The 27,675-nt window shown below is 36.1% G+C and overlaps 1 protein-coding gene across 3 annotated transcripts in view; it reads right to left on the bottom strand.

The window, feature by feature from the left end:
* Positions 1–25,304, bottom strand: part of NEGR1 (neuronal growth regulator 1) — an 837,537-nt gene extending 812,233 nt beyond the window's left edge. For all 3 annotated transcript variants that reach the window (XM_029948828.1, XM_029948830.1, XM_029948829.1), the window contains exon 1: positions 24,961–25,304. In XM_029948828.1, the coding sequence (XP_029804688.1) occupies positions 24,961–25,136 (176 nt within the window). In that variant the 5' untranslated portion in view covers positions 25,137–25,304. The remainder of the gene's footprint in view (positions 1–24,960) is intronic.
* Between the last annotated feature and the right edge of the window lie 2,371 nt (positions 25,305–27,675).

Here is a 27,675-nt window from a genome sequence, read left to right as displayed (position 1 = left end):
GGAGGGTGCCCGTCTCTCCACACCCTCATCAGCATCTATAGTCTATTGATTTGTTCATTTTAGCCACGCTGACTGGCGTGAGGTGGTATCTCAGTGTGGTTTTGATTTGTGTTTCCCTGATGATGAGTGATGTTGAGCATCATTTCATGTGCCTGTTGGCCATCTGGATGTCCTCTTTGGAGAAGTGTCTGTTTATGTCTTCTGCCCATTTCTTCACTGGGTTATTTGTTTTTTGGGTGTGGAGTTTGGGGAGTTACTTGTAGATTTTGGATACTAGCCCTTTATCTGATATGGCATTTGCATCTATCTTTTCCCATTCTGTCGGTTGCCTATTAGTTTTCTTGATTGTTTCCTTTGCAGTGCAGAAGCTTTTTATCTTGATGAGGTCCCAAGAGTTCAGTTTTGCTTTCATTTCCCTTGCCTTTGGGGATGTGTCGAGTAAGAAATTGCTGCGGTTGAGGTCAAGGAGGTTGTTTCCTACTTTCTCCTTGAGGATTTTGAAGGTTTCCTGTCTCACATTGAGGTCCTTCAGCTATTTTGAGTTAATTTTTGTGTATGGTGTAAGAAAGTGGTCTACTTTCATTCTTCTGCATGTTGCTGTCCAGTTCTCCCAGCACCACCTGCTAAAGAGGCAGTCTTTTTTCCATTGGATACTCTTTCCTGCTTTGTCAAAATTTAATTGGCCATACATTTGTGGGCCCAGTTCTGGGCTCTCTATTCTTGACTAAAGGTAATTTTGCCTGCCAGGAGACATTTGACAATACATGGAGACCTTTTTGGTTGTCATAAATCAGGGGTTTGGGTGCTACTGGTATCAAATGGATAGAGGCCAAAGATATTGCTAAAAATCCTCAAAGCACAGGACATCCCCCACAACAAAGGATTAACTTCCTCACAATATCAGTAGTGTCAAAATTGAGAAACTCTAGAATGGGCTCTTAAAAGTATGTACTGACCATCTGTGTGTGTTTGAACATTTGCTCACCCCCAACCCCAGGTCCTCTGGTTTCATTAAAATTATCAAGAGTAAGTATGACCTCAAAAGATAGATTTGTTATACATATATATACTAGGCACTTATGAAATAAAATTAGCTATTACCATGAAGCCCATAGGGTATATTTTACTAAATTATTATATAATTTAGTAATATGTTTGTAATAAACATGATGCAAAAAATAGAATGTAGGTTTTTATTTTACAACTCAATTTAAAAAAAATTTTAAAAGTGTAATGAGTACTGAGAAAATAGCCTATAAGTACAAAATAATATTTTAATTTCTAAAAGCAATGACATATTTTTATGCACTAAAATTCACCTATCACTTTTTTAGTTTCATGAGAACCATAGATTAGCAGCCAGAATATCTCACTTAGGTCGTTTTCTAAATAGCTACATGACCTTGGTTATTTTCTCTCTTTTACAATTCTCTCCTCATTGAGACTTTCTGAGGACTACAAGAAAAAGTAAATAATCGAAGTTCCCTAAAAAGTGTATCTCAGTATAAAGTATGATAGTGTTTTTTCTGCTTGATTCTGAGCTTCTTATTATCATATATTTTTATTTGTTTTGGTTTTCCTGCATGTATCATGTAATCTGAACCACAGTTCAAATAAATAGGACAAATAAATGGCTTTATGACTAATCCTAATCAAGTCAAAGTTTGCAGTGTGAATATGTCAGCATTTACCATGTATATGAGATCAGCATTAGAAAATTGCGTGTAGGGTGTCTGGGATCAGCCGGTGAAAACGTCTGACTCTTGATTTTGGCTCAGATCATGATTTCACGGTTTGTGAGTGCCATGTCAGGGCAAAGCCTGCTTTGGATTCTCTCTCTTTCCCTCTCTCTGCTCCTCCCCTGCTCCTGTGCTTACTCTGTCTCTCAAAATAAATAAGTAAACTTAAAAAAAAAAAAGAAAACCAATTTAAAAACAAGGGGCCATGCATAGAAAGTCTTTTCATTTCAACACGATAAATTTAATTAAGGCATTGTGCTAGGAAATGAGGATATAAAGGGAAACAGCTAGCTTCCTAAAGAAATAGTTAGCAGATGATGCAGATAAAGAGCGTTTGAGTCTAGATAGCACCTGAAGCCCCTCTCCATACTGCTATTTCTCTCTTCTCCTTTAATACATTGACATATATTTATTATTTGTTCCTCACAACGTCTTTTTCCTGTACACAATCAAATCCTGATACCATGTAGTAACTAAACTCATGTTTTATGGCTCATGAAGACATCACCCAAATTATAGTAGTGGACTTTAGTATTTAAAGACTACTTCTCAAAACCAGATGGAGAGTTTTTATCTCATCTCTAACAAGAGAATTTTTTTATTATATTCCACAACAACAGTACAGTTTTCCAAAATCAAACCTAGCACATAGGAAGTTAGTTTATACATAGAAGGAATACATTTCATTTTATCTTCCTCAAGGGTAAGTGCCATGTCTATTTAATGGACCCTTACAAGAGCATGAACATGGGTGAGCCTAATAAATGTTCACTGACAATGATGAGAGACAAATAAAACTGTTCTTGTATGTAGTTTTGTCTTAGGCAAAATTGCAATGCAGGCAAAATTTACCTATTGTTATCACTCACCTGTTTTATTGCTCTTATGACTCAGTTCTCAGTAATTCTGATTTTTATCATGAGATTTTTGTAGATTTTTTCATTTCAAGTGATTTTCTGAAATAATTAGCTATGCAATAAAGTTAACACAACAATAATAATAGTAATAACAAAAAGCTAACAATTGCATAGTATATCTGGCAACATAGTGTTTCATGTACATTTCCATCTTCGATGCCCGTAGCAACTCTATGAAGCAGAGATTCATCCCCTTTATATAGGCAGCAAAACCATGGCTTTGAGAGGTTAAGTAAGCTGCCTGAACGCACAACAGCTAGGAAGTAAAAGAATCAACATTGCTCCTATTTTGAAATCTGAGGACTTAAAAATAATACTTTCCCCAAAGGGTGTTTATTCAGTATAAAAACATTCATCATCCCTTGGTTTCATTTAAAACCAAGATTTGATTATCTATTGGTAAGTCTAATAGGTATGAAGAGTATATCTGAAAACAAACTTTCTTCTTGCCCATGAAATCATATGAACTATATCAACAAACAGCATGTAATAATTTACTAATATTCACTAATAAGTATTCACTGTGAGCCAGGCACAGTTTTAAGTAACTCACAAGTTTTATATAAATTAATCCTCAGAACAACTCTATAAAATATGCACTATTATTATCCCAACTTTACAGATCAGGGAACAGACACAGGGAGTAAGCAAGTTGTCCTGTTCCCAATTAGTGGCAAAGTTGTGATTCAAAACAAAGCAAAGTGATTCTAAGGATGACATTATACACTGCAAGGATCCTTTGTTACCCTGTCAAGTACTCCTCAAACTAACTTGTCCCGGTGAAACACACTGCGGATAAAATATTCTTAAATAGCTGCTCAAACTGGAAAATATTTTAGAGGAAACCCAGTTGGAATTCAACAGATCGCCACACTTGATTCAGTATTTTATCAAACAATAAAGCAGTCAATGTTCTTAAAAGCTGACATTTACATGCAGATTGGGTGAATACATTCCTTTCTAATAAGGTGAAATATTATTTTTTAAAATATTGAAGCAAAATATAATTAAAACAATTCTGGTAGATTTAAAAGTAATACATTTTAAGCACAAGGTTAAATAAGAAATATTTAACCATGTCAACATATTCTTTCTGAAAGATTTCATATATAGTTACAAGATTATGATGTTTGTTTTATAGACTGAGATGTATTTTAAAAGGGTCACAAATAAGCATGTTGTTAAAATACCATTTGAGAGTTTTTACTTAAGGGAGAAAAAAATTCTTACAGTAATGTTAAAAGTAAACAAGGAACTCTAAAAATTATGAACCTAAATAAATGGCTATCGAAATATATAACTTTTTTCATTAGTATTTTACAAATTTGTATTTGTTGACATGTAAGTTAATAACCAACTTGGAGACAAGTATTTTAATTTTAGCACCTAGAATGACACATTAAAAATATTCTTGATTTGACCCATTTACAATAATATAATTGCACAAAAGCCTTCTAATGTATGTGTACGTTTTCCAAACTCTGCTATGCAGAACAATGATCTGAAAAGATACTTCTCAGAAAAAAAATATCCAAGATAAAACAGTTGTGGTATAACTACATATTTGGTCATATTAACAGTTAACACTGTGACATTAAATGGTGAGAAACTTGCTGTTAAAAAAAATCTTGTTTCTGAAACTTAGTTTTTACTGTTGATAAAACCTAACTGAGCAGCAACTGACTTCAGCCCTGGAGCTAAAGCTTCGCCGAAAGCATGCAAGGTCTGCACTCTTACATAAAAGTAGAAGAAAACAGACAATGAACACAACATATGATAAAGCATATCACATCGGGGGAATAGGCATGTCATGTCAAAAGTCAGTCGTGTTTGACCAGGTCTACCCCAGACTGGGTCACAGGGCAAGCTCCTAAAAGGTATCTTTTAAACTGAGACCTGAATGTCAAGACAGATGTTAAAATACTATTTCGCTAACCTATAAGAAAGTTGAGGAAAACAAAGGTAATACTATATCTGAAAATAATGGGTTCTGTAAAGAACAAGATGGTGAAGATTTGGGAGATGAGATTATGAACTCCCTTAAATCCTGGTAGCACTGAAAGTTCTCCTTAAGGGGAAACATTTACTTTTTTTTTTTTTTTAAATAGCCTGAGGAAACATCCAGGTTGAACATCCTAGAAGAATACTAAGTGTCCTTTACTTTCCTCCTTATTAGTATTGCTGTTTTCTTCTCTAGTTATTTTCCTGTCAGTTGATTTACATGTCAGATTATAAAACCCTTGAGGACAGGATTTTTTTTTTTTTTTGGTCTTAATGAATCCCAGGACCCTAGAATGATGCTGTCATATACTGAGTGTCAAGGAAGTATTAGTTGTATCAATAAAAAATCATGATCATCACTTCTCCCCAAAGAGCAAGAGGCATATAGTTTCTTCTATTTTTTATAAATATCGTAAAAAATGTCATTTTAATCCCTCTCCAAGAATATGGAGTAAATGTATGTGCTTCATTTCACAGCTAGGGGCACATTATTTGAAGATATTAACATTCTAAAATTTTTCTTCAGAGCATAATATTTAGGAAAATCTTATAAAATTAGATTAAGATCATGTTGATCATATTTATCATATATATATATACCCAAAATATTTTGTTTTCACTTAAAAATGTGTATTCATAGTTCAGTCTTAAAAAACTGAGTAAATTTATTTTGTTAACAAAAATGACAAATAAAATGCCACACTATGTCTTGCACCACATAATGCTCCAATTAAGAGGATCAGACTTTCGGGGCACCTGGGTGCCTCAGTCAGTTAAGCGTCTAACTTCGGCTCAGGTCATGATCTCTACAAGTCCATGAGTTCAAGTCGCACGTCAGGCTCTGTGCTGACAGCTCAGAGCCTGGAGCCTTCTTCTGATTCTGTGTCTCCCTGTCTCTCTGCCCTCATTCTGTCTCTCTCTGTTGCAAAAATAAATGAACATTAAAAAAATTTTTTAAAAAGATGATCAGACTTTCCGTTTCTGGTTCTTCAAACTGTTAGAATTTACAGATACTTGTGAAGCAGTCTCAATGTAGAATGCATCTGAATTTTAATTATTTTCTTACAAATGTTTTACAGTTACTCCACCCACATCTAGTTAAACGTAATTATTTTCAATAAATGCCTGTATTTTCAAAGCATTTAACATTGTGTTTGTAGAAACAAACTTTTTTATGACATACATTTTAACTGATTCTACTAATCTCAGAATTCAACTGACAGAAAGAAATGTTCACATACACATTAAAGAGAAGTTTACGGCATGATTGTGGGCACCAGTTTGAAATTTTTAGAGGAAACAAAAATTGTTGATCAAATACAGGTCAACTAAAAGAACTTCTTTTGTATTAGCACTGCATATATTACCTTTCCCCATGACACCACGTGGGGAAATTCTGATCAAAACTGATCACAGTTGTCTCTTATCTTATTATTAGAAATGATTTGTTCAAAGTGGATGTTTTATTTCTCCAAAAGGAATGTCCCATGTTTTTTACATATAAGTAGTTTGGCTTTGTTTTTGAATTAAAAGGGAAAGGAAAATCTGTTGTTAAAGTTAAATATATGCTTAATAAAAACAACCTAAAATAATACACTTCTTAAAAACATAGGATGGAAAACAATTTGACAATAAAATATTATGGAAAAATAAAAATAAATAAATAAATAACTTAGGATGCATGTATCTAGTGAAAACAAAACAAAACACAGAAAACAAACGCTGTAGAGTTGCAAGTTCTCTTTACTTGGAGTTGTTCTCTCTTGAACAATGCTATGAAGGCACTTCTTTCTACAAAGAATTTTCTGCCTCTGAGCTCCTATCCCCCAGTTTAAGAAGACTGTAACATAATGCCCCATTGTGCAATTAGCTGAAGAACTGGCATTAATAGATATTAATCATCTCCTAATACCTTCTTCTCTTGGGGTACAGAGTGGAAGGAAGACAGTATGAAAGCAAAAAGAAAAAAAAACAATGAAAAAAAGGCAATGGCAATAGTAAAATAGTGGGAAAATATTAAGCAATTTTCTCTCCAGTATTTTATATATATATATATATATTTTTTTTTTTTTTTGAGACAGAGAAAGCATGAGTGGGGAGGGGCAGAGAAAGAGGGAGAAACAGAATCTGAAACAGGCTCCAAGCTCTGAGCAGTCAGAGCAGCACCTGACACAGGGCTTGAACCCACAGAACCATGAGATCATGACCTGAGCTGAAGTCAGACGCTTAACCAACTGAGACACCCAGGCACCCCTCTCTCTAGTATTCTTTATTTTCTTCATGTGAGATTTTATTTCTTCTTAGATGTTTCCATTATTTACTCAACATACACTTATTTTGTGGAATAAGGTAAAATATGATAAAAAAAGAAATGGAGCACAAAATAAAATTAGATATATCACTAGTCAAGATAGGTATATTCAATTAGGAGGCCAAATGAAATGTTCTGGAACCATCATGAAAAAAATCTGTAACACTGCATAGTTCATATAATCAATAATATGAAGAAAAAATGTATTGAGCAAGAAGTAAAACTGAGTTTCAGTTTAAAAAACTGTAACTATTCATAACCAAGAAGTCTTTAAACATCTAAATCTGTACTTATCCCTTTGTAAAACTGTAATTTTAACACTGGTCCTGCTTCCCTCATAAGGAAGCTGTGATTTTAAGTAAGATAACATATAAACAATAAATTTCAAAATGCAATTATTATTTTCAAGTATAAAATGAATACATTTAAATTTTATTTTAAACTTTATAAGACATAATCATATCTTGATTTTTACTTTATTGAAATTATAGTCTATTACTACGTAGCCAGAGACTGTATATTAAAGGCTTTTAAATACAGAAAAATAGATATTACTGATTAAATATATTTTGGGCAATTATATCATTTTTGTATTCTAGTATCTATCATCTTACAGTATATTTTACTGTTTTCAAAGTATAATAATATATGGAGGACAGTTTTATAGTAACATTTAAAAATTTAAATTATTTAAATATTTGGAAAAATTATATTTTTATATTTACATAGGTCTATTTTTTTTAAGTTTTATTTATTTTTGATACAGAGAGAGATAGAGCATGAGAGGGGGAGGGGGTCAGAGAGGGAAGGAGACACAGAACCGGAAGCAGGCTCCAGGCTCTGAGCTAGCTGTCAGAACAGAGCCCGACGCGGGGCTCGAACCCACGAATGTGAGATCTGACCTGAGCTGAAGTCGGAGGCTTAACCGACTGAGCCACCCAGCCCCAGATCAATTCTTTTTAATGACATTAAATACAGTCCCTAACACCCATAAAATGTTTACTAATATACAGATCTTTTTGGTACTGAAATAATCACCATTTAAAATACCAGTATTTTATTTCTTCTTAGGAAACTCTTATGAACACAAAGAAAAATTTGAAAACAATGTACCAAAGTCTAATTTTTCAATAGATGGAAGATTGGCAAGAACTTATTTAACATATTTGTCTGTTTTGAAAGTACTTTTGTTAATACAATAAATTTATAACTCATTATATAAAGTACTGTACCAAGTAAATTACAAATACACAATTTTCATTTCTTCATAAAATAGTTCAATAATATACATATTTTTTTCTTAATCAGAAATTATATAACTACACAATTGCTATCCGTTTATGTATACTTTATGTGTCTACGTGTCAAATTTTCTCTCCACACTAAATTAAGTCTAAACTCTTGGATAATCATTTTGTTTTAATTATGCTTGACTGACAATAGCTATTTGCCTGTTTGTCTATCAACCTACATATTTATACCAAAAGAGAATAATTTTAAAAAGATAGTAAGTTGACTCTTCTATTAAGAAGATAGTTTTTGGTGGGGCACCTGTGTGGCCCAGTTGGCTAAATGTCTGACTTCAACTCGGGTCATGATCTCACGGTCCGTGAGTTCAAGCTCCACATCAGGTTCTGTGCCAATAGCTCATAGCCTGGAGACTGCTTCAGATTCTCTCTCTTGCTCGCTCACTCTCTCTCAAAAATAAACATTATTTAAAAAAAAAAAAGATAGTTTTTGGAGCTCCTGGGTGTCTCAGTCAGTTAAGCATCTGACTTTGGCTCATGTCATGATCTCCATGTTCATGGGTTTGAGCCCCGTGTCAGGCTCTGTGCTGACAGCTCAGAGCCTAGAGCCGGCTTTGGATTCTGTCTCCCTCTCTCTCTACCCCCCTCCCCTTGTTTTCTCTCTCTCTCTCTCTCTCTCTCTTTTTCTCTCTCTCCCCCTCCCCTTCAAAAATAAATAATTGTTAAAAAGAAGAAGATAATTTTTGTTAGCCTTTCATTTTAATTAGCTTTTTGGTACTGAAAGCAATTAGCTTCAATATTTCCATTTAATCTTAAAATATATCAAAATTCCTCTTTTGAATTTTTTCTAAGGAAAATAACTGAGATATGAATGCCCCAACTTAATTTAACTATTAGGAATTAATTTTTATCCTAATGTTTGTCTCTAATTTACTAGGAATAACAAAGCAGTGGTTAAGAGTGGTTCAAGGAAATATAAAACTATCAAATAAACTAATGAATGTCTGGTAATATACACTGCAGACATCAGAAACCAAAGTTCTTTACCACTAAAGCCAAACTAAGAGTCTGTTTTTTCAATCTCTAAGGCATGTAATATTAAATATACTCATTGGAAACTTATAAGATATTTAGAAAACCTCCAATGAGCTTCCTTCCTAATTTTATGAACTTAAAAACTATTTAATATCAGGCTATAGAAATCATAGGCATTATCATCATTATCATGACACAATGTTCTTCACAATTCTCCCACTCTGACATGTATTTGGTCCCAACAGACTGGCGCTTCATTCTTCTTCCCCACTTGTGATATCTTATTTTATGAGCCTCCACTCAAAAAATATTTTTTAAGGAAAAGCACTAAAGCACAGTTAGTTTAGAATTCAAATGATTTTATTTAATCAAATACCAAGAAAGTCCCCCCCAAATCTGATTTTTAAGTAGCATTACATTTAAAAAAGTAACACATTGCATAATTTCTAAGATGATCTTTGTTGAAGATTATGTTTCCCATCCATGTTATTGCATCATTACAATCTTATTGATATTAACATTTCCTGGAAGTATGGAGGTGATATTTACAGGGCAAACATGTCCCCCTACCTCACAAAATTTCTGATAAGTGATTGATAAACACTAAAATGAACCCTAAGAAATGGAGCTGAAGATATATGTTCACCTTAATGTGTACTCCAAGTGAGACTTGTATAAAAATGTTAATTAACAGCAAACTAAAATAAATTAACAAATTAAAAATATACATGTATTTCATATATATGTAGCTCCCAAACCAAACATGCAAGGACTCTATTGTGAGGCTAATTTTTTTAGATTCATTTACTGATTCCCATAAACATTTTTCTATTCACCAAGCCTATACAAGGGATACAAAGACTATTAAGCTAAAAATTGTGCCTTCACAAGGCCTATAGCAGTGTAGACATATCTCATAAAACATGTGCGTAAATAACTAAAATTCAAGGAAAGAACTGCTTATGTTCACCAAACACATTTTATAAAATACAGCATTAGTGCAAGGTAACTGGGCTTACAAAGTCATGAAGTGCAGATAAATACATATATACATATATTTGGATAAATAAATTTGTAGCGCGCACACACACACACACACACACACACACACACATATATATCCATGTGTTTAAATTTTTGCTTTCAATGTTTTCATTCTGAGCAACTAATGAAGCTTCCATGAAAAAATTAGCATTAAGATTAAAAAATGAATAGACTCAGGAATTACTGAAAATCCATTTTGGAAAATCAATTGATAAGAAAAAGAAAGCCCCACATGAGGAGGCAACAGCAAGAAGTCTTCTCTGAAATAAAGGATAATTCATGAAGTAGGTCTGCAAAGCATGCTGGAGCATTGAGCACATTTCCAGAGGATCTTGATTTTTTTCTGCTGTCTGCTAATCCCCTAAATTATTAATGATGTTTTATTATTGTTAATGATATTTATAAAAATCCTAATAGCAACCATTCATTTATGGTTTATTTATTTTGTACCAAGCATGATGCTATGGAGCCTACAAATCTTATGTCAGCTAGTTATCATGACCTATAGTTTAGATAGTATTATTAACTCATTTTATAGAAAACTAAACTTAAATAGTTTCCTGATTCAGTTTTATGTAATGATTCAAAGAAACATGACACTATTTTTTAAGGGCCTAACCTAAATACACTTCTAGAGTAGCTAGAAATGGGGGGGACATGAGGATACTGAAAAGTTTATGATGAATTTGAAAAAGCACCATATTCCTGTATAGGAGGAAAAAAGTGAATCGATTTTAATGTAAATGAAGGAAATTAACAAGAATTTGCCTTTCAGTGATTTCCCCATATAAACATTATACAACTGTATGCTACTTGAAACTAGGTGATACAGAAAGATCTAGATATTGCCTGCCAGACACCAACCGATTATGTACGTCACTTATGAAGAGAATTTTTAGAAAACTCCAGGAAAAGTCAGAAAATAAGCTCATCAATTGTTAATATTAGGGAGAAGTGTCTTCCATTCCATTAGGGGTAGGAGGCTTAGGATAATTCAGAAAAGGAAATGGCAAAAGTACAGAAGTGCTATTCAATAAAGAATCATTTGCTGAAGAAATCCAAATTATTAATCAGAGGACCAGGTAATTATGAAGTGTTCCTTACATATATCACCAATCTGCACAAGAATGATAATAATGAAAGTATACTGAGAGAAGTATAGGATTTTAGGAAAAACACATAATGATGACAAAAAGGTTTTGATGCCAATAGAAGAAATTGTGAAGAAGAAAATATAATCTTCATGGACATTCAAAATGTCAAAAAATGACAAATTTAGGGAGAAATAAATGTACAAAGGTGTTCAAAAGAGAGCACAGGATGAAAGAGGCAAAACATCTCAGATGAAAAAAAAAATGAGTCAAAGAAACAAACAAGATGTATGAGATGTTCATCATACATTCAGGTTAAACCTACTTTTTGAAGTATCAGAGAAATGCCTTGTATTAAAACTAGGTGAGCCTTAGAAGTTATTAGGGAACAAAGAGAATGCAGGAAGCACAATATAACATACAACGATTCCTCCAACTAGATAGTCCTGGCCATAAGTTACAGCTGTATTAAAGGAAGAGTGAGGAAGGGGGGAAAAAAGACATTGATATTGAGCACCAACTATGTGTAGAATACGGCTTTGGGCAGTATTCACTGACATTATTACTAGGATTTATAGTATTCACTGTATTTACCAGTATTCACTGGCATTATTACTAGGGTTTATAGTAAGCACAGGGGTCTGCAGACAAGAAAATAGAATCTCAGAAACTCTTAATCTCAGAGCTAATAAGTGGTGGAATAGAAAGTCAAACATAAGTGCTTTATACTACACAACACTTTTTAAGGATACAGGCTGAACTACAATGTAAATTCAACGCAAGGATCCTTATCTCTTATCATGATGGTATCTCAAACTTAGGAAAAGTATCTGGCATCTGATGGGGACTCAATAAATATATGCTGAAAAATAGGCGAATGACTATCTGAAAAAACATGTTCCCTATGGAAAAACTATATGATTAGTGGAAAAAATACAAAACAAATTCCTGAAAGAAAGAAAAATAATCACTGACAGTATATTAATAAATATATTCTATATGAAAAGCAATATGGAGAGCTCTGTGAAGGATTTGCAATAATATAAGTAAATGAGTATTGTGTAAGACAGAAGCTGTTACATTCTTTTGCAGAGTCAAACATATAACAGTATGCCATAATATAAAATTGATAGAATAAACACTGTAAAATTGAAAAGTGTGGGAATTTGGAATACAGAAAAGAGTTAGAATGGTGCTAGAGGGATTGAAAATATTCTTGAATTATATGAGACAAAATAGGACTTTATTTTGAGAAAGTTTGGATAGACAAAAAACAAGTCAACATGAAACTCTCCTCTTGGGTGCACATGTAAAACCTTTGGAAGGTGAATGTGTAAACACATTAAAGAAGATGCTTAAGTTACATACAATCAGATTTCAAAAAAAAAAAAACAAGTTCTCACTCAATTAGGCTATAAACCATATACGCTCCTACCAGCTAACAGAAAAGACAACCTATCTAACTTCAGTATGTTTCTTTTTATTCATTGCCTACAGTTAAACTTAAGACTCAAGAACATTGACATGTTTAATGAAATTGGAATAGAAGCATCTCTTATAGGTCTTTGAATTTTTTTGATCTTCCCATCTATCTTGGGAAATAATGGTGCACCTGAGGCTGCCTAGCCCTTTTCAAAGGAGAGTTTGAAATCAACTTGGTTCATCTGTTGAGAGTTATGCCAGAATTAGTATTCAAATGACTTAATTGGGAACTCAGAATACCATAGCAAGCAACTACTGCTTTTCCCTTCTGCTAGGGACTAGAGTATATAAAATGCTCCAAGAAATGTTATGACTTTTCTAAAAAACAATGAGGATGGACCGTGGAGACACACAAACCTAGTACCATGCTATGGGTATGCCATTTGCTACCTATATTAAAGTTCAGAAAGTTATTCATCTTCTATGAGTTTGTTTCTCCACCTCTGAAGTAGAAAAATTGTAGGCTTTTATAACAATTCAACAAAGTAACCAAGAGAAGCCTAACAATAAACGTATTCAAAACCCATTCACTTTTTTCTCTTGAATTATCAGTAACTTATCATCAGGGATGAAATCATTATCTATGAGAGATTTTATTTCAGAATATTTATAATTTTAAGAATTCACTATTTTCCAATCTAGTAAATACTTAACTACGTAACATATGTATATATTTAATCTCATTTAAAATAATGTCTCATTTTTCCTCAAACATATAACATACCTTGATTTTTATCATTGTTGGCCAATCATTAAGTAAAATGCATCTGGTGCTTAATAAGTGTATAATATATGAATAAACAGTAAATTTATTCATTGCTTTCCTCTCTTTCTTAGTAAGAGATACAAGATAGTAGCCAAGCCATGGGACTTCGGATAAAAGGACTAGTTTTAAATTCCAGCTCAGCTACCACCCGTTTTACCTGATACAGATTAACTTATTTTTCTAAGCCTGAATTTACTTGACTATAAAACTGGGAAAGCAATAAGTTACTGCATATTGTTGTGAAAGAGTGTCATATATAGTAGGTACACAGTGACTGTTGAAATCTGAGTCATGATGATGATGGCTTTGTCATGATTATGAACCTAAATCACTCTGCCATGCATTTGGCAAATATGCAAAATAAAAGCAAGCATTCATATTTTCTGAGCTTCTAAATTTACTGTCTATGGATAAAATGGCAATATACATGGAAAGTTCTTGCCCATACAGACTACTTCTGAACTGCACTGCCTTCCGCATAATATGCAGTTGCCCTAAAGAACCATAGGGCATATCTAATACTGAATAATTATTTGCTACCCCATCCAGAACACACATTTGGCTTCTTTTTTATTCTCACCCTCTTATCGACTATTCCAATGTTGTCACCAGTTATCACCTCTTCTCTCCTAAACTGTCACAAATGTTAATCTTCACCCTCTATTCCACTGCCATCACATCGTACTTCCTAACCCCTCTTATTTCTTCTCTTCTCTCTTTTCATTTCTTCCTCTGTTCTCAATGTTTCATGTGACCACCCAATTACAGCGACCTCTTACTTTTCTGTTAAGTGAGTCAAATCACCATCAGTCTGTTGAGCATAATATGTATAGTTCCTGGAGTTATTGCATTTGCTTATCAGGTTCAATAACAAAAACACAAGCATGTCCATCAAACAGAGTATTTAAAATGCAAAATGTCAAGAGTTTAGCTAAACTATCTCATGCTATTGCTGCCAAGCAGCAGGCCGGGCCTTCAATGGACTGACACTAGCCCCTTCACTTGCAAATCTCCAGAAGAGTCATTAAGCAAATCCAAGTTCCTGATACCACTTCCCCAAGGAGTCTTTGTGAGCAATATTCTCTCCTGCCTCCCCTTGTGTACCTTCCCCTAGAGTAGATAAAACTCTACTGTTTTTTGGTTAGAATTGGTCTGAACCAAGACCTCAAAACACTCCACCCATCAACCCTCATAAAGGCATGTGCTCCAGTTCAGGCTGATCTCTCTGCCTGGATTTCCCATGTGGCCCCTGGCAGGACGCCATGTGCTTCCTCCAGGACCTGTGAGTCTCTACCTCAGTCTCCCTTGTGGTTTTGTTGTTCAATCACAGCTCACTATCTGACACTCTGGGGTTCAACAAATGTAATTTTAATAAAATCACAGCAAAAATATATGTTCATCAAATACTGTACCATCGATTTACAAATAATTGAAGCAATGACTTAAATGGGGAAATATATACCCATGTCAATAAGTAAATAGTAACAACAAATTTCAGATTAAGAGTAGAAGAAAAGCAACATAAAATTGTTAGCTAATATAAATTTAGTGCTTACTATGTGGTAGGTTCTGAGGTAGCCTTTTACATATATTATCTCATATAAGTCATGTAGTTCTGTTAAGGACATACTAAGTGAGGGTAAGCCATTTATTTGATCAAGGTCATGTAGGCAGTAAGTAGAAAAGTAGGAACTCAAATTCTCATCACTTTCATTCTGGACACCTCGAACCATGACAGGTTTCAATGCAACTAAACAATACCAAAGGAGATATACTCTGTGCATAAGCAAAAGTAACTTTTTATATCTATTATTCCACATTAATGATGTATGAACAAAAAAATATCGAACAGTGACATATGCTCAATAAGACAGAAGAGCAATTATTCAAAGATTTATATATTATTTCCTGTTGTGGACGTTTTCAAAAAAAATAGCCTCTGACCCTACTGCAGGCTAAGGTATGGAGTTACTAGATATTTTCTAAAATAAATATCAATGGACTAGTAACTTGGAAGGAAGACATATATCTGAGTGTAAAATATGATTTTAGAACTTCACTTTGTATAATATACATCACTTCACAATGGGAAGGGTGTAGGTTTAGGATTATTCCAATTATTTGATGAATTATATAAAACAAAATTTATCCATTGTATGGGGATTACTTTACTATAATATATTCTTTTCATTACAACATAGTATTTTATTATGAATTTATTTTTATTATAAGATAGTACGGATTGTGGGCTTAATTTTATGTCATCCCAGTGACATAACGTTTTAGGTAATTGTTCAGAAGTCACTCATATAGCATAACACACTTTCCTTCCATCCCCCCTTCCTCCCTTGCCCCTTACTCCTCTCCTTCAAGTCCTTCAGTCACCATTCAGATTTGGAGCACTAATAATGTGTCAAGCAAGATGTTAAGCAATAGAGATGCCATCAGTTCTGCTGATCAATTACCAAGACATTAATGAAAACAGGTTACTTACAAATCAAATATATCTAAATGTGTTCTCCTATAAGAAATATTTTATCAGTATGATTAGGAAAACGTTATGATTCCTTTGATTTATTCATTTAATATCCCAATACAATAGTATATAATGTTACTACAAAGAATATACAAACAATAATCTTGTCTTCCTATTACTGGTCTTATGTTCACAATGTCCCTTAAATCCTCTTAATATCTCTAAATTTAATTTAGCTGAATGAAAGGAAAGGAGTTTCTGAAGACAACAGAACACATTTTTCCCATGGCCCTTTTAAATCATCCAAAACCTTTCAGTACTTTATGACAATAGCTTTAAAGAAACCCTATCATGTAGCATGATCATGGGCACTGGACCTATGTCCAAACAACTTAGTGAAATTCACTAAAGAACAACTTAGTTCTGGACCAAAAAGAATTATAAACATTTTCCTTAAATTGAACAAATTACCAGCTATCTGGAAAGTATAATGCACTGGCTACTGTTCAAAAGAGCAACACTTAATGCTGGCAACACTGCCAAATTCCTCCTTTCCTATATTCCCCTTTTCCTAGAGAAAGTGATTAAAATACCAATTCCCATGCCAGCTGGATGCTTAAGAGCATCAAAGGTCTTCTGTCAGGATTCAGAACTTGATATGGCTTAGAAACCACTATGCTAATAGATAACCTCTTCAACATTATAAATGAAAGCCATATGACCACATTAAAATTCTATCAGCTAGTATCAATACCCTGTGGTTTATAAAGTACTGTTGACCTGCCTTTGGGAGACGGTTGGAATGATACAAAAGTGCTGCTCTGGTTTGGGGCATATAGCTACTTTTCATAATTGAGAGTTATCAGCTAGTTCTCTCTTCCTCTGTATCTTTATTGATTTGGTTTAATTGAAACCTTAGGAGTAAGGAAAAAGAGGTTCCATGGGTTGAGGTAGAAACAGACAAAAATATTAGGAGATCACAACAGACATTTTGCTACTTTGAACTGTCCCTCTTACCTGATGATTATAATTGCTAATGGCAAAAGCCTTCCTATATAATTTAAAATCTTGGATCTTCTTAAAATTATAACTACAGTTCAAAATCACATAACCATACCACTGTGTCTCAAACTCTCCCTGCTGAAGCCCTCAGTAAGAAATACATCTAAAATCTTGACACAGCATGTGCGTGCATACACACACACACACACACACTAAAGTTTTATCAAACAAGACTTATCTTTATTACATATAATGCCTTCTACTCTATTTGGTATATTTAATTTAAAAAATACCTTCAGTATCCAGTACATTACTTCGAGACCCACTAGTAGATAGTGTCATGCAATTAAAAGGTACTGAATGATTCCGATTTGAGTACCTTTTTTAAAATTTCTTTTTATGTGTTTTATTTATTTTTGAGAGACAAAGACAGCGTGAGCAGGGGAGGGTCAGAGAGAGAGGGAGATACAGAATCTGAAGCAGGCTGTAGGCTCTGAGCTAGCTGTCAGCACAGAGCCCCATGTGGGACTCGGGCCCATAAACCATGAAATCATGACCTAAGCCGCAGCCAGATGCTTAACTAACTGAGCCACCCAGGCGCCCCTCCAATGTATGTATTTTAACCCACTAGGACTTCTGCAGGAATTACTTAAGGCAGAGACTCTTGATAGATGAATTCAAGAAAAAGTGCGTAATCACTATAAACATGTAGATCTGCCATAGTATTAAATATAACGCAATCATTAATATGTGAAACAATTGATAAACTAAAGAACAATTCATTTATCCCTTCACTTATTCTTCCATGGATTCAGTAATTTAAAAAATAGTAGATGTTAGCCTGATATATGTACAATTCTGTGTTAAGGCCCTCGGAATAGATGAACAAGAGTCATAGCACTTATACACCCAGCTGTTTTGTATATTAAAATTAGTAAAGAACAAAAAATAAATCTTAAAAAAATATCAAACAAATTTTCTATTAGTAATTTTTTTTCAATATCTTGCAAATCATACTATATTTTTTAGATACAAAAGACTAATTAAAATCCAGTTCGATAATGACTATGACCATTTGGGAAATACTAAATTTTACTCTCTAGTAGTATGATAAGTTCTTTTTTTCCATTGGTGAATTTGAATCCATAAAATTCCTGACAAAAAAGCATGTGCCCCAATTTAAAATTTCCTCTACAAAAGCCAAAAGGCAGGTAGTATGATTCTCCTAGGAAAAAATAAATAGCAATAAATTCTGGAATACATAGGAAGTGTCAATCTATAATGGATCAGCAAAATCTTAAAATGGATGGCATGGCAGAGATCATTAAGTCCAAGTTACCTCCCAATTCAAAAATCCTCTCTTAAGCATCTTAGAGAGAGTGTCAGTTCATCAATGATGGTTTTAAATTAACATTTTTCTTACAAAAGTATGGAGAAGAATATCAAAGGAAGGACTTTATGATGAGTGCTTCTTTCATATTGCAACCAAATTCCTACAAAAGTGCCTTTCAGAAAGTATTTTGAAGAAATTAGAGGGGAAGTTGTTACATGATCTAATAGTCAGTTAAAATGAAAGATTTTTAAAAGACCTTATTAATGAAGCTTCTCTTAACTCTTCTATGTAAGTTACATGATGTCTATAATGTCTTAATTTATGTCTTAATTTGAATAGGATATGATAGAAAAGTGATTTAATTTCTAATCAAAAGAGTCAAATGGCTTGAGACTAATTTCTACAGTGGCCAAATACTAGAATCATGTGAATTTTTGTGACCATATACTTTATAAGAAACTGGAAATTTTTATTAGTTCATCAAGTATTAAGTTACATAAAAGAAAAGCCTTTAATTCCTATTGATTTAAATAGGCAACTCTGTAGGAATTATCTCAGCATTTTGATCTCATATCTAACAGAGTTTAGCCCTCCTCTTTTGCTCAACAAAAGAGAGAGGGAGAGAGAGAGAGAGAGAGTTGTTGAATCTTGTCAATATATTCATCAACTTCCTTATGTTCCCACATAATATATTCCCATAATATTTACTCAAGTATTATTAATCAATGTATATTTAATTAAGTATTTATACATTTGTCTTAGTATTCTCCCCATAATCTGGGTATAGGAAAATCTCTCTCCTTTGTAATATGCCCCAATGTCATTACGGCTTAAGTTCTATCATGTCTCCCTAAACAACTCATATATCTAGTGCTAATAAGCAACCTTTATCATGCCATGGGCAAAGTAGTCATTTAATCAAATATAATTAAAATAATTGAAGCTACTACCTTTTACTATATATCAATCAGGGTTCTACCAGCAAAACTTAAAACATTCAGGTTATTTAAAACAGAGGGATTTAATGAAAGAAATTGATTACAAAGTGTTTCCAAAAGCTGAGAAGCCACATAGGTAATGGTAAGACAACCCAGGAGTTAGAATAGTAGGAAGCCACTACTACTCTAAGATAGAAGAACGAAGGGATGAGAGTGTAAACAGAAGCCCAAGACCCAGGTACCCAGTGGAGGATGGAAGAAAGAGGTTCCGCTGGGAGACAGGGACACTGCTGGACACTGCCCACAGCAATGAAGGAGGAGCAACGAAGAGTGGAGTCTCAGTCCTCATGTCCTCTCCTCTTCCCCAACTCCCCATTGGCCAACCGCACAACCTGAAGACAGATGACAGTGGCTGACCAGGAAACGTTGTTTCAGGGATTAGGTCTACCATCTGTCTCCAACAGCATAGGGTAGCAGAAGGACGAAGGCTGGACTGGCCAATCGGCTCCAGAAATGTCACAAACAAGATATGCATATTCCTCTAAGCTCTTCAGAGGTAAGATATTGTAAAGTTAACTTATTTCATGGAGCTGTGTAATTTCAAAGCCAATCTATTTAAAATAAGTAATTCATTAACATGAATGTGTTCAGAGATTTATACAATCACATGGTTTATTAATTCTTATAAACTAAAAAGACTAAGCAAAATAAATTTATCTAGAAAAAATTTTAAATACTGCATTGTCCCTTAATATAACAAATGATTGCGTATTAATATACCAAGCAATGTATCATGCTAATTGCACAGCTTTGCAAATCACTACAGGTAAAAGGGTAGCATTTTATTCTGTATTCTAGAACACATTTTTCCAAAATGACTCAGTAAGATAATCTATCCCCCCCTTTTTTTAAAGGGAAAAAAACCTTTAGAATTTTAAAAATATTTGTACAGCACTACTTAATAGGCGTATAGGTCTTTAAATAATGCCTTAATGTTCTAAATTGAAAATGTCTACATAGTTAAACAGTGTACTTGAAATATGTAATGCATCAATGCATAGGAATGACTCAACAGTCAATGTCAGACAACACAATGATATACCAAAAGTATAGCACAATTGATTTCCCCTAATAGAGGTAATTCTGTACTCTCATAAATAAATTCTTCACTTTCTTATTTACAATAGCAAGCATTTCAAACCAAAACTAATTAATGTAGTCTAATCAAAAGGCAAATGTATTGGACAAATAGTTCTGAGAAGTGATATATACTCATCATATCCACTTACAAATCTACTTGTAAAAGTTTTGTGGCTTCCAACAAAAATATCTTCTGTGCAAATGTGCTCTATGTTCTCTGCTGTAAGCAAAAACTGTCCTTCATATTACAATATCATATTGGGATCTCATATAACTTCCATTCAAACCTACAGTATTAAATGACAGCACTGTGTTCAACTTTACTAAGGTAAAAGAAGATATCACATTTAAGAAAAGAATCTCTCTTCCTTTCTTTGATTAAAGCATGACAAGCAGAGAATAGGATATTTTGAATTCATATCGGGAAGGCAGCTTAAAATGTACAAAATTCATACAGAAGAGCTGAAGTTGAAACAGATTGAAAGAATTAGCTTGAAAATGACATGTGTTTAAAAAAAATGTTTAGGCACTGTGAGGATATAAATGAGGATGTTCCTTGTATTGTTTCCAAAGAATATTAAACATTTTGGACATGTTAACATAAGTGTGTTTGTTAAGAAGGCACGAATAAAGCAACTGATTCATATTAAAGTGACTGCAAAACTATATTTTAAAAGTCATCTGAAATTTACGTATTGATCTAGAACATTATTACGTTCCCCTTGATCCTCCAGGTCTAGAAACAGAGGGTCCTGAAATGTGACTAATGTGGTTCCAGCATCTTCTGTTCTTTGCTATGTCACCCACGAAACATTAACTCCTATCTTCCGTGTACTACAAAATGCAATTTAGAGACTGGAGAAAAAGTTAATCTCTCCATATGCAGATTAACAAATTTTTTAGGCATAAAATACATAAAATAAAAAATGTGTAGCAATTGAAGTTAATATTTAAAAAATGAATGTAAGTATTAATTTGTGTTTGTAGCAAATTACAATGCACTCTAAGACATGCACGCATTTACTGAAATCCAAAGTTTAAGTAAAGGAGGTACCAAAGGCTCTATACTGAATAGATGTATCTTTAAATACATTATCAAGAAGGTCCAAATAGCTCAAGTGAATCCTTCAGAGATTTATCAGTGAATAACATTATTAGAAATAAAGGAAATTTTGACATTTAGTATGTTGCTTCACTAATTTTAAAGACAAAATTCAAATGATAAGAATGCTGCAATTATGAAATGGAATTTCATTATATATCCACTATTTAAACTAAACAGAGAAGATGATTTATAAACTGATAGACAGAGTTAGTAGATCACAGAGCGATTCCCCTTTTATATCATAATACCACTTAAGGAAAGTTTTGTTTTTCTTGATTTTTTTCTCTAAAACAGGCATTCTGGCATTTAGAAGATAGAAATGTATCATTTGACCTTTAAACTTCAGTTTCATTAATGTAACCACAAGCAACAGAGTCACTGACTGACACTTTTGCACTTTCAGGCCTTTAGCTCTTAAAGTTATTTGATAACTGTTATACCACTATTTGCTTTTTATTAGAGACACTTTTGAGGAACGTGTTACACTAAAAATAGAGCATATTGGGTAAAGCTTAATAAATGATATCATGTAATTCAGTAAAGTATTCTCTTGAGCACCGGATTTTTGTACTTTGATGTGAGGGGGTGTATACTGGAGGGTGAATTTTGTTTTGTTTCTTAATGAACTGGAGGATAACATCAAGTATAATTCTAAGTCTCCAATGTAAAACCACAAACTATACCTATGACATTACTTTTGATAAGAGATATGGCACCTGACTTACATACTCAATTAGCTCTTAAGCTCTGTCTGGAGTGGTCTATGAACAGAGCAAATGCCAGATGCAGAAGAAAAGTAAAGAAAAACAACTCATACAATTTAAGGTTTTTTAATAGAGAATTTCCTATAAATGCATATGTTAAATGGTTTTAAAACCTCTGGGCAATGTAGAAAGGTGAGAAGTGGGATACTCCCTAGAGAGTTACAGAATCACTACTATCCAAACTACTTTGGGTAAAAAGTAATGCAGATCAGATTTCTGTTGTGTATGACAAAAATTATTCTGCTTACTAAAAAAATAAACACTGTAATTGGTAAAAAAAAATCACTTAGAAGAGACGGATCTGTTATTTTTAAAAAGTTTAAAAGTCAAAAGTTCTCTAATTAAGATAGTACAAAACTCAGGATATAGCCTACAAGTGGATGTGGTACAATGTACACAAGTAAACAAGGACTGCACCAAAGCAACAACACTAGAAAGATATTGCCCCCACTAGTTAGAGAAGCTTCCCTATTGTAAGTGATGGGTGCACTAAACATAGGTCTCCTAGAAGCGGAACGTGGTTCCAGCTATTTCAATTAGCCATAGCATATATTAGATTCATTAGAAACAAAATGCCAAGATATGTCATCAGAAGGCAAGTAGTCTATCAAATCCTTTAGGTTGAAAATGTTAATGTTCATTACAAATAAGCAGTGTGCTGCCACAAACACACAGATTGCAGCTCCCAGGATATATGTTTGCAGCCTCTGAAGGCAGTGTTTCATTCTTACCACTGTTGTTCAAACTTCCAAAACAAACTTAATATAAAAAACAAAAAATGTGTGTTTTATTTACACCTGGCATAGAGTTCATAGCTTTTATCCGCAATGAAAAGGTATTTTATTAGTTATAACAAATTATTTGTTACTTTTGTATACATTCCGTGGCATCTTGTATTTACAGCAGCAAAGATAACATATATTATAAAAGCATATTAGTTATAGGGTATATCAGAAATTATAATAGTATTCCGCAGAAATTAGGACTCATGAGCATGTTTCAGAAGGTGTAAAACATATACCACACCCAGATCCCAGATCATTATATGTTGCACAATTCAAACAGAAACGTATCCTACTCTCTTTCACCTCAGACATGCCGTGTATACTGATTTTGTGCATCCACACTGACAAGCCAACTACCACCCAGTGGAGAGAAAGAAGACCTTTCAGAGAGAATTGAAGTGTACGTCAGCTGGGGGTGTCAGGGGGAGAAGGTAGGGTGATGAGAAATGAAGGAATAAGAGTGTTTAGCCTTGTTTAGATCTAAGCACTGCTGATCATCAATTCATATTTTCACAAGAGAAAAAAACTGTTTCCAGGAGCTCACTCTGCAGGGTTGCTTTGGGGTAAAATCAGTCTGTGGATGTTCACTAATGACAAAACATTTCAGTGCTCAAGCTTAGGGAAAAGAAGGGAAGAAAGGAGAGCGAGAAAAAGAAGTAAAACTGAAGATGGAAGAGGGAGGAAGGCAAGGAGTTAGAAGGGAGAGAGAAACAGAAAGAGAGAGAGAAACACAGAGAGAGGGACCATGTGTACACATGTGTGAGAGTGACAGTGTGTCGAACAGTCAAGGAGTGTGTGCCTTTTAAACAGTGAAAGAGAATGTGAATATGAAAGTGGCTGTTAGAGCAAGGAAGGGCCAGTGTGTGTGAGGATGTGAAATAGAGAGTATGTGAGTGTGTTTAAGGGAAAGACATTTGTGAGTGTGAGAAAATGGTACTGGAAAGGTTCAGAGGGAACGTGCATGTTTATGTGACGATGATGGGAAGGGATATGGGGAGAAGGATGAGGAATGTGAGTCAAAAAGGGGAGGCAAGACCACAGAACAGAAACATTAATAAGGGAGAAAAAGAAGGAATGGGGAAAGGTGAAGAGTAGAGGAAAGGGGGCTACATATGATCAGAAAATAGAGTCGTGAAGATACACAGGAGGAGAAAAGAGAGAAGGGAGGAAAGAATCGAGGGAACACAGAAAAAGGAAGAAAAGAGGCAACAGAGGAAAAGGAAAGTAGGAAGGAGGTGGAAAAAATGGGAAAAGAAAATGAGGAGGGAGAAAAGAGGGAAGGGTTAGAAAACGGTTAGCGGAAAGAAAGCAAGCTGAGGAGGGAGAAATTGAGCCTAAGTGTCCAAGAGAATGAAAGGGAAAATAAATGGGAGCAGGGAGGCAGCAGTTTGAAAAAGTCACTTAGGCTAGAGTAAAAGAAACCAACCTGATAAACTTGTCAGACTCTCCACGAGTACCCCATGACAGTAAAACCGAGACCTTGTGAATTGAGTTTCAAAGTGGCACCTGCCCCTCCTAAACCTCACACTTCACTCATCCCCGGGCCACTTGGCGTTCCCGCAAGGTGCTTTAGCATCACGCGTCCAGCTTCCTACCTGCCCCAGCGTCCTGGGGCCAGGCTCCGGGCAGAATCAGCACCTGTATTTCTTGCGATGTGGTTCTTTGATGTGATCACCACCAGCATTATTACTCGGGGTTGGGGAGGGAAAAACAGGCAAGAAGGGTGGAAAGAGAGACAGAAAGAAAGACTGAGACAAGTACGAAAAGCACGCTGTTCATCCTACCTAAGCACCGCCGTGTCCCCTTTTCTGACCATCATGTTGTCCACGGCCGCCCAAGGGAAGTCCACACTCTGTCCAGCCGGGAGGCAGGAGGGTAGCAGGCAGCACAGGCTGAGGAGCACCGCCGCCAGCCACTGGTTCGAGCAACAAGCACCCTGCACCAACAGCATCATGTCCATCCCTGCTAGGGCTGCTCACTCTCCAGCAGCTTTCAGCTCGCACTCCCCCACCCCCTGGTGCTGGCGAGTCTTCCCGGGAACCAGGCGGCGCGCCACAGGATTTTTTTCTTTTTTTTTTTTTCTTATTTCTTTTTTTTTTTCTTATTTTGTGGGGGGGTTGAGGGAGTGGATGGGTGGGTGGGTTTCTTTTCTTTCTTTTTTTTTTTCCTTTCCCCTCTAGTTGTTGGCTGTTGTTTCTCTCTTTTTTTGCCTCCCCTCCTCCTTCTCTTCGCTTTCCCTCCCTCCCTCCCCTCCCACCCCCTGGCACCACACTACACCTCCTCTCGGTTGCGTTCGGCCGAGTCCGGAGTGAGTCTAATTCTCGGGCGGCTCGCACACCATCTAGCGAGGAGGCGAGCGCGCCGGCGAGTGCGGGAGGAGGCGCGGCGGCGGCGGAGGCAGGGCGAGCGGCGGCGGGCGGCTGCAATCGCAGCAGCAGCAGCAGCAGCAGCAGCAGCAGCGCGGGGCGCAGCGGCGGCCGCTGGCCCCCGGGCTCGCGCGCGTTGCCAAGCGGCCGTTTCCTTAGCAACCCCGCCCGGGGACTGGGGATGCAGCAGCGAAGGAGGAGGGGGATGAAGGGGGGAAAAGAGAAAGAAAAGAAAGAAAACAGGAAAAAAAAAATCCAGAGGAGGTGTATCACAATTATGCAAAGTGAGTGGAAAAAGAGAGCTGGGTCTAATACAAAATGCTTCCCTTCTTGTCATGTGCACTAGAGTGATATTTTGCTCGAAAAGTCTCCGTGTCGGTGCTGAGGTGAAGAGAGCCGAGGGGCGCGTTGCTTTCCCTCTCTGGTGCGTTTTACCTCATGAGACACCGTAACTTTAAAGTCCTCCAAGTTGTAGTCGGCGCCATCATGACGCCGGGGACTGTGAGATTTTTTTGTTTAATTTTTTTCCAGTCTTGCTTGGGTGGCCGCGCTACCGTCGACAAGTTGGCTACAATCGGCCAACTAGTTCACTCTTTACCTCTTTTCGGAAATAGGTAGGGACGGTGGCGGGGGTGCTGCCTTTCGAGGGCTCCTGAAGGGGTGCATGGGAGGCCCTGCGGTATAGAAGCTGGTGTATCTATTGGGTCAGTCAATACGGATTGGAGGGTGCCCGCTACCCGTCCCCCGTGTCTGCTGACACTAAACGGTGTGTGTGAGGTATGGTCTAAGTGGAGGGTGTGTGTGGATGTGTGTGCGTGTGTGTGTGTGTGTGTGTGTGTGTGTGTGTGTGTGTGCGCAACATGCGCGCGCACGGGCCTGTGGGCGCGCGGCACGCAGGCGCGGTGGGAGGGACGGGGCGGGTCGAGGCTGGACGCAGTCGGGAAGAGACTGCAATCAAGTGTTTTAATTGTGTAGAGCCAGGCAGTCCTGTTATGTAAGAGGCAGTTTAACCCCTTTGAGCCTACCAGGAATAATGATCTGCGCATCCGGATCTAGACAGGGCAGAGTTTTCGGGTTTAACGAGTCACGGGGTTATATTTTTTTAACAGCCTCCAAAGCAGGTTGGACAGATTTCCTCCTCGCGGCGCAGAGCGGCTCTCTCAGCTTCGCCCGCCGCAGTCTCGTAACCTCTCGCCCCGCCTCTGGGAGCCGCTGTCCCGGCCTAAGGCAGAGCCAGGTGCTGTGCAAGGGCCCGCCCCTACCCTACCCTTTCCTACTTCTTCCCTTCTTAAACTCATTTCCAGATTCAAGACCCTTTAGCTATTCCGGGCCATTTACAGATCAATGCGGGAACCGAGGCTGGAGTCAATAGCAGTTACGCCAATCAATCTTCTTCCGTGAGGCGTTTGGGAAGCAGAGCGAGGAAGTGGAGAGAAACAAGTAATTAAAAAATACGCTCACCACCACCACCACCCTCATCTCCCTCAAGCAGTCTTTGAAGATGTTCTTCGCCTTGACTCCAAGTCCTTCTTCCCTTGGAGGAAATAAATAAAGCAAAACCGCACATCCCTAACTCGTTTTCCATAATGCTAGCAGGATGCTTTGGCAAAGCGCACAGAAGCAATAATCTCTGCAGGGGTCAGCATCCGGCTGCCTCCCCAGACTGAGCTCTTTACGAGGCAGGCAGGGAGTCGTTTTGCTTGGCGGTATCGGTGCCCAGGGTGATTTTTAGCGCAGTGCGTGAGGATATATGGGGGAAATGGGGAAAGGGAGTGTTCCCATCACCTGTGACCACCCAAACTGACTGCTTCAAGAGCCCCTAACCAGCATCACCTCCCTGCTGAACTGACACTCCAAGGCTAGGCAATTAACCGAGACGTTGGCAGCAGGAGTTAACTGAAGTTATTAGTATTCAAGCTTAACTCTCAAACCCGGCTCAGAAATTGAGAGTGCAGTAGTATTCAACCGCATTTTGAGACATCAATAAAATGTTAGTCATTTGCGGATGAATGAAAACATTTTCTTTACCGTCTGGTATGCTAGGGAAATAATTGTCAAATGACAGACTCTTGCTAATATTGATGCCAAATACCTAGATAACACTGTCATCTTGTTAACTGTGTTTCTCTTTCT

Source organism: Suricata suricatta, chromosome 8, assembly GCF_006229205.1.
Source record: "Suricata suricatta isolate VVHF042 chromosome 8, meerkat_22Aug2017_6uvM2_HiC, whole genome shotgun sequence".
In the NCBI taxonomy this organism is placed as follows: Eukaryota; Metazoa; Chordata; class Mammalia; order Carnivora; family Herpestidae; genus Suricata; species Suricata suricatta.
This window is presented reverse-complemented; position numbering and strand designations above follow the sequence as displayed.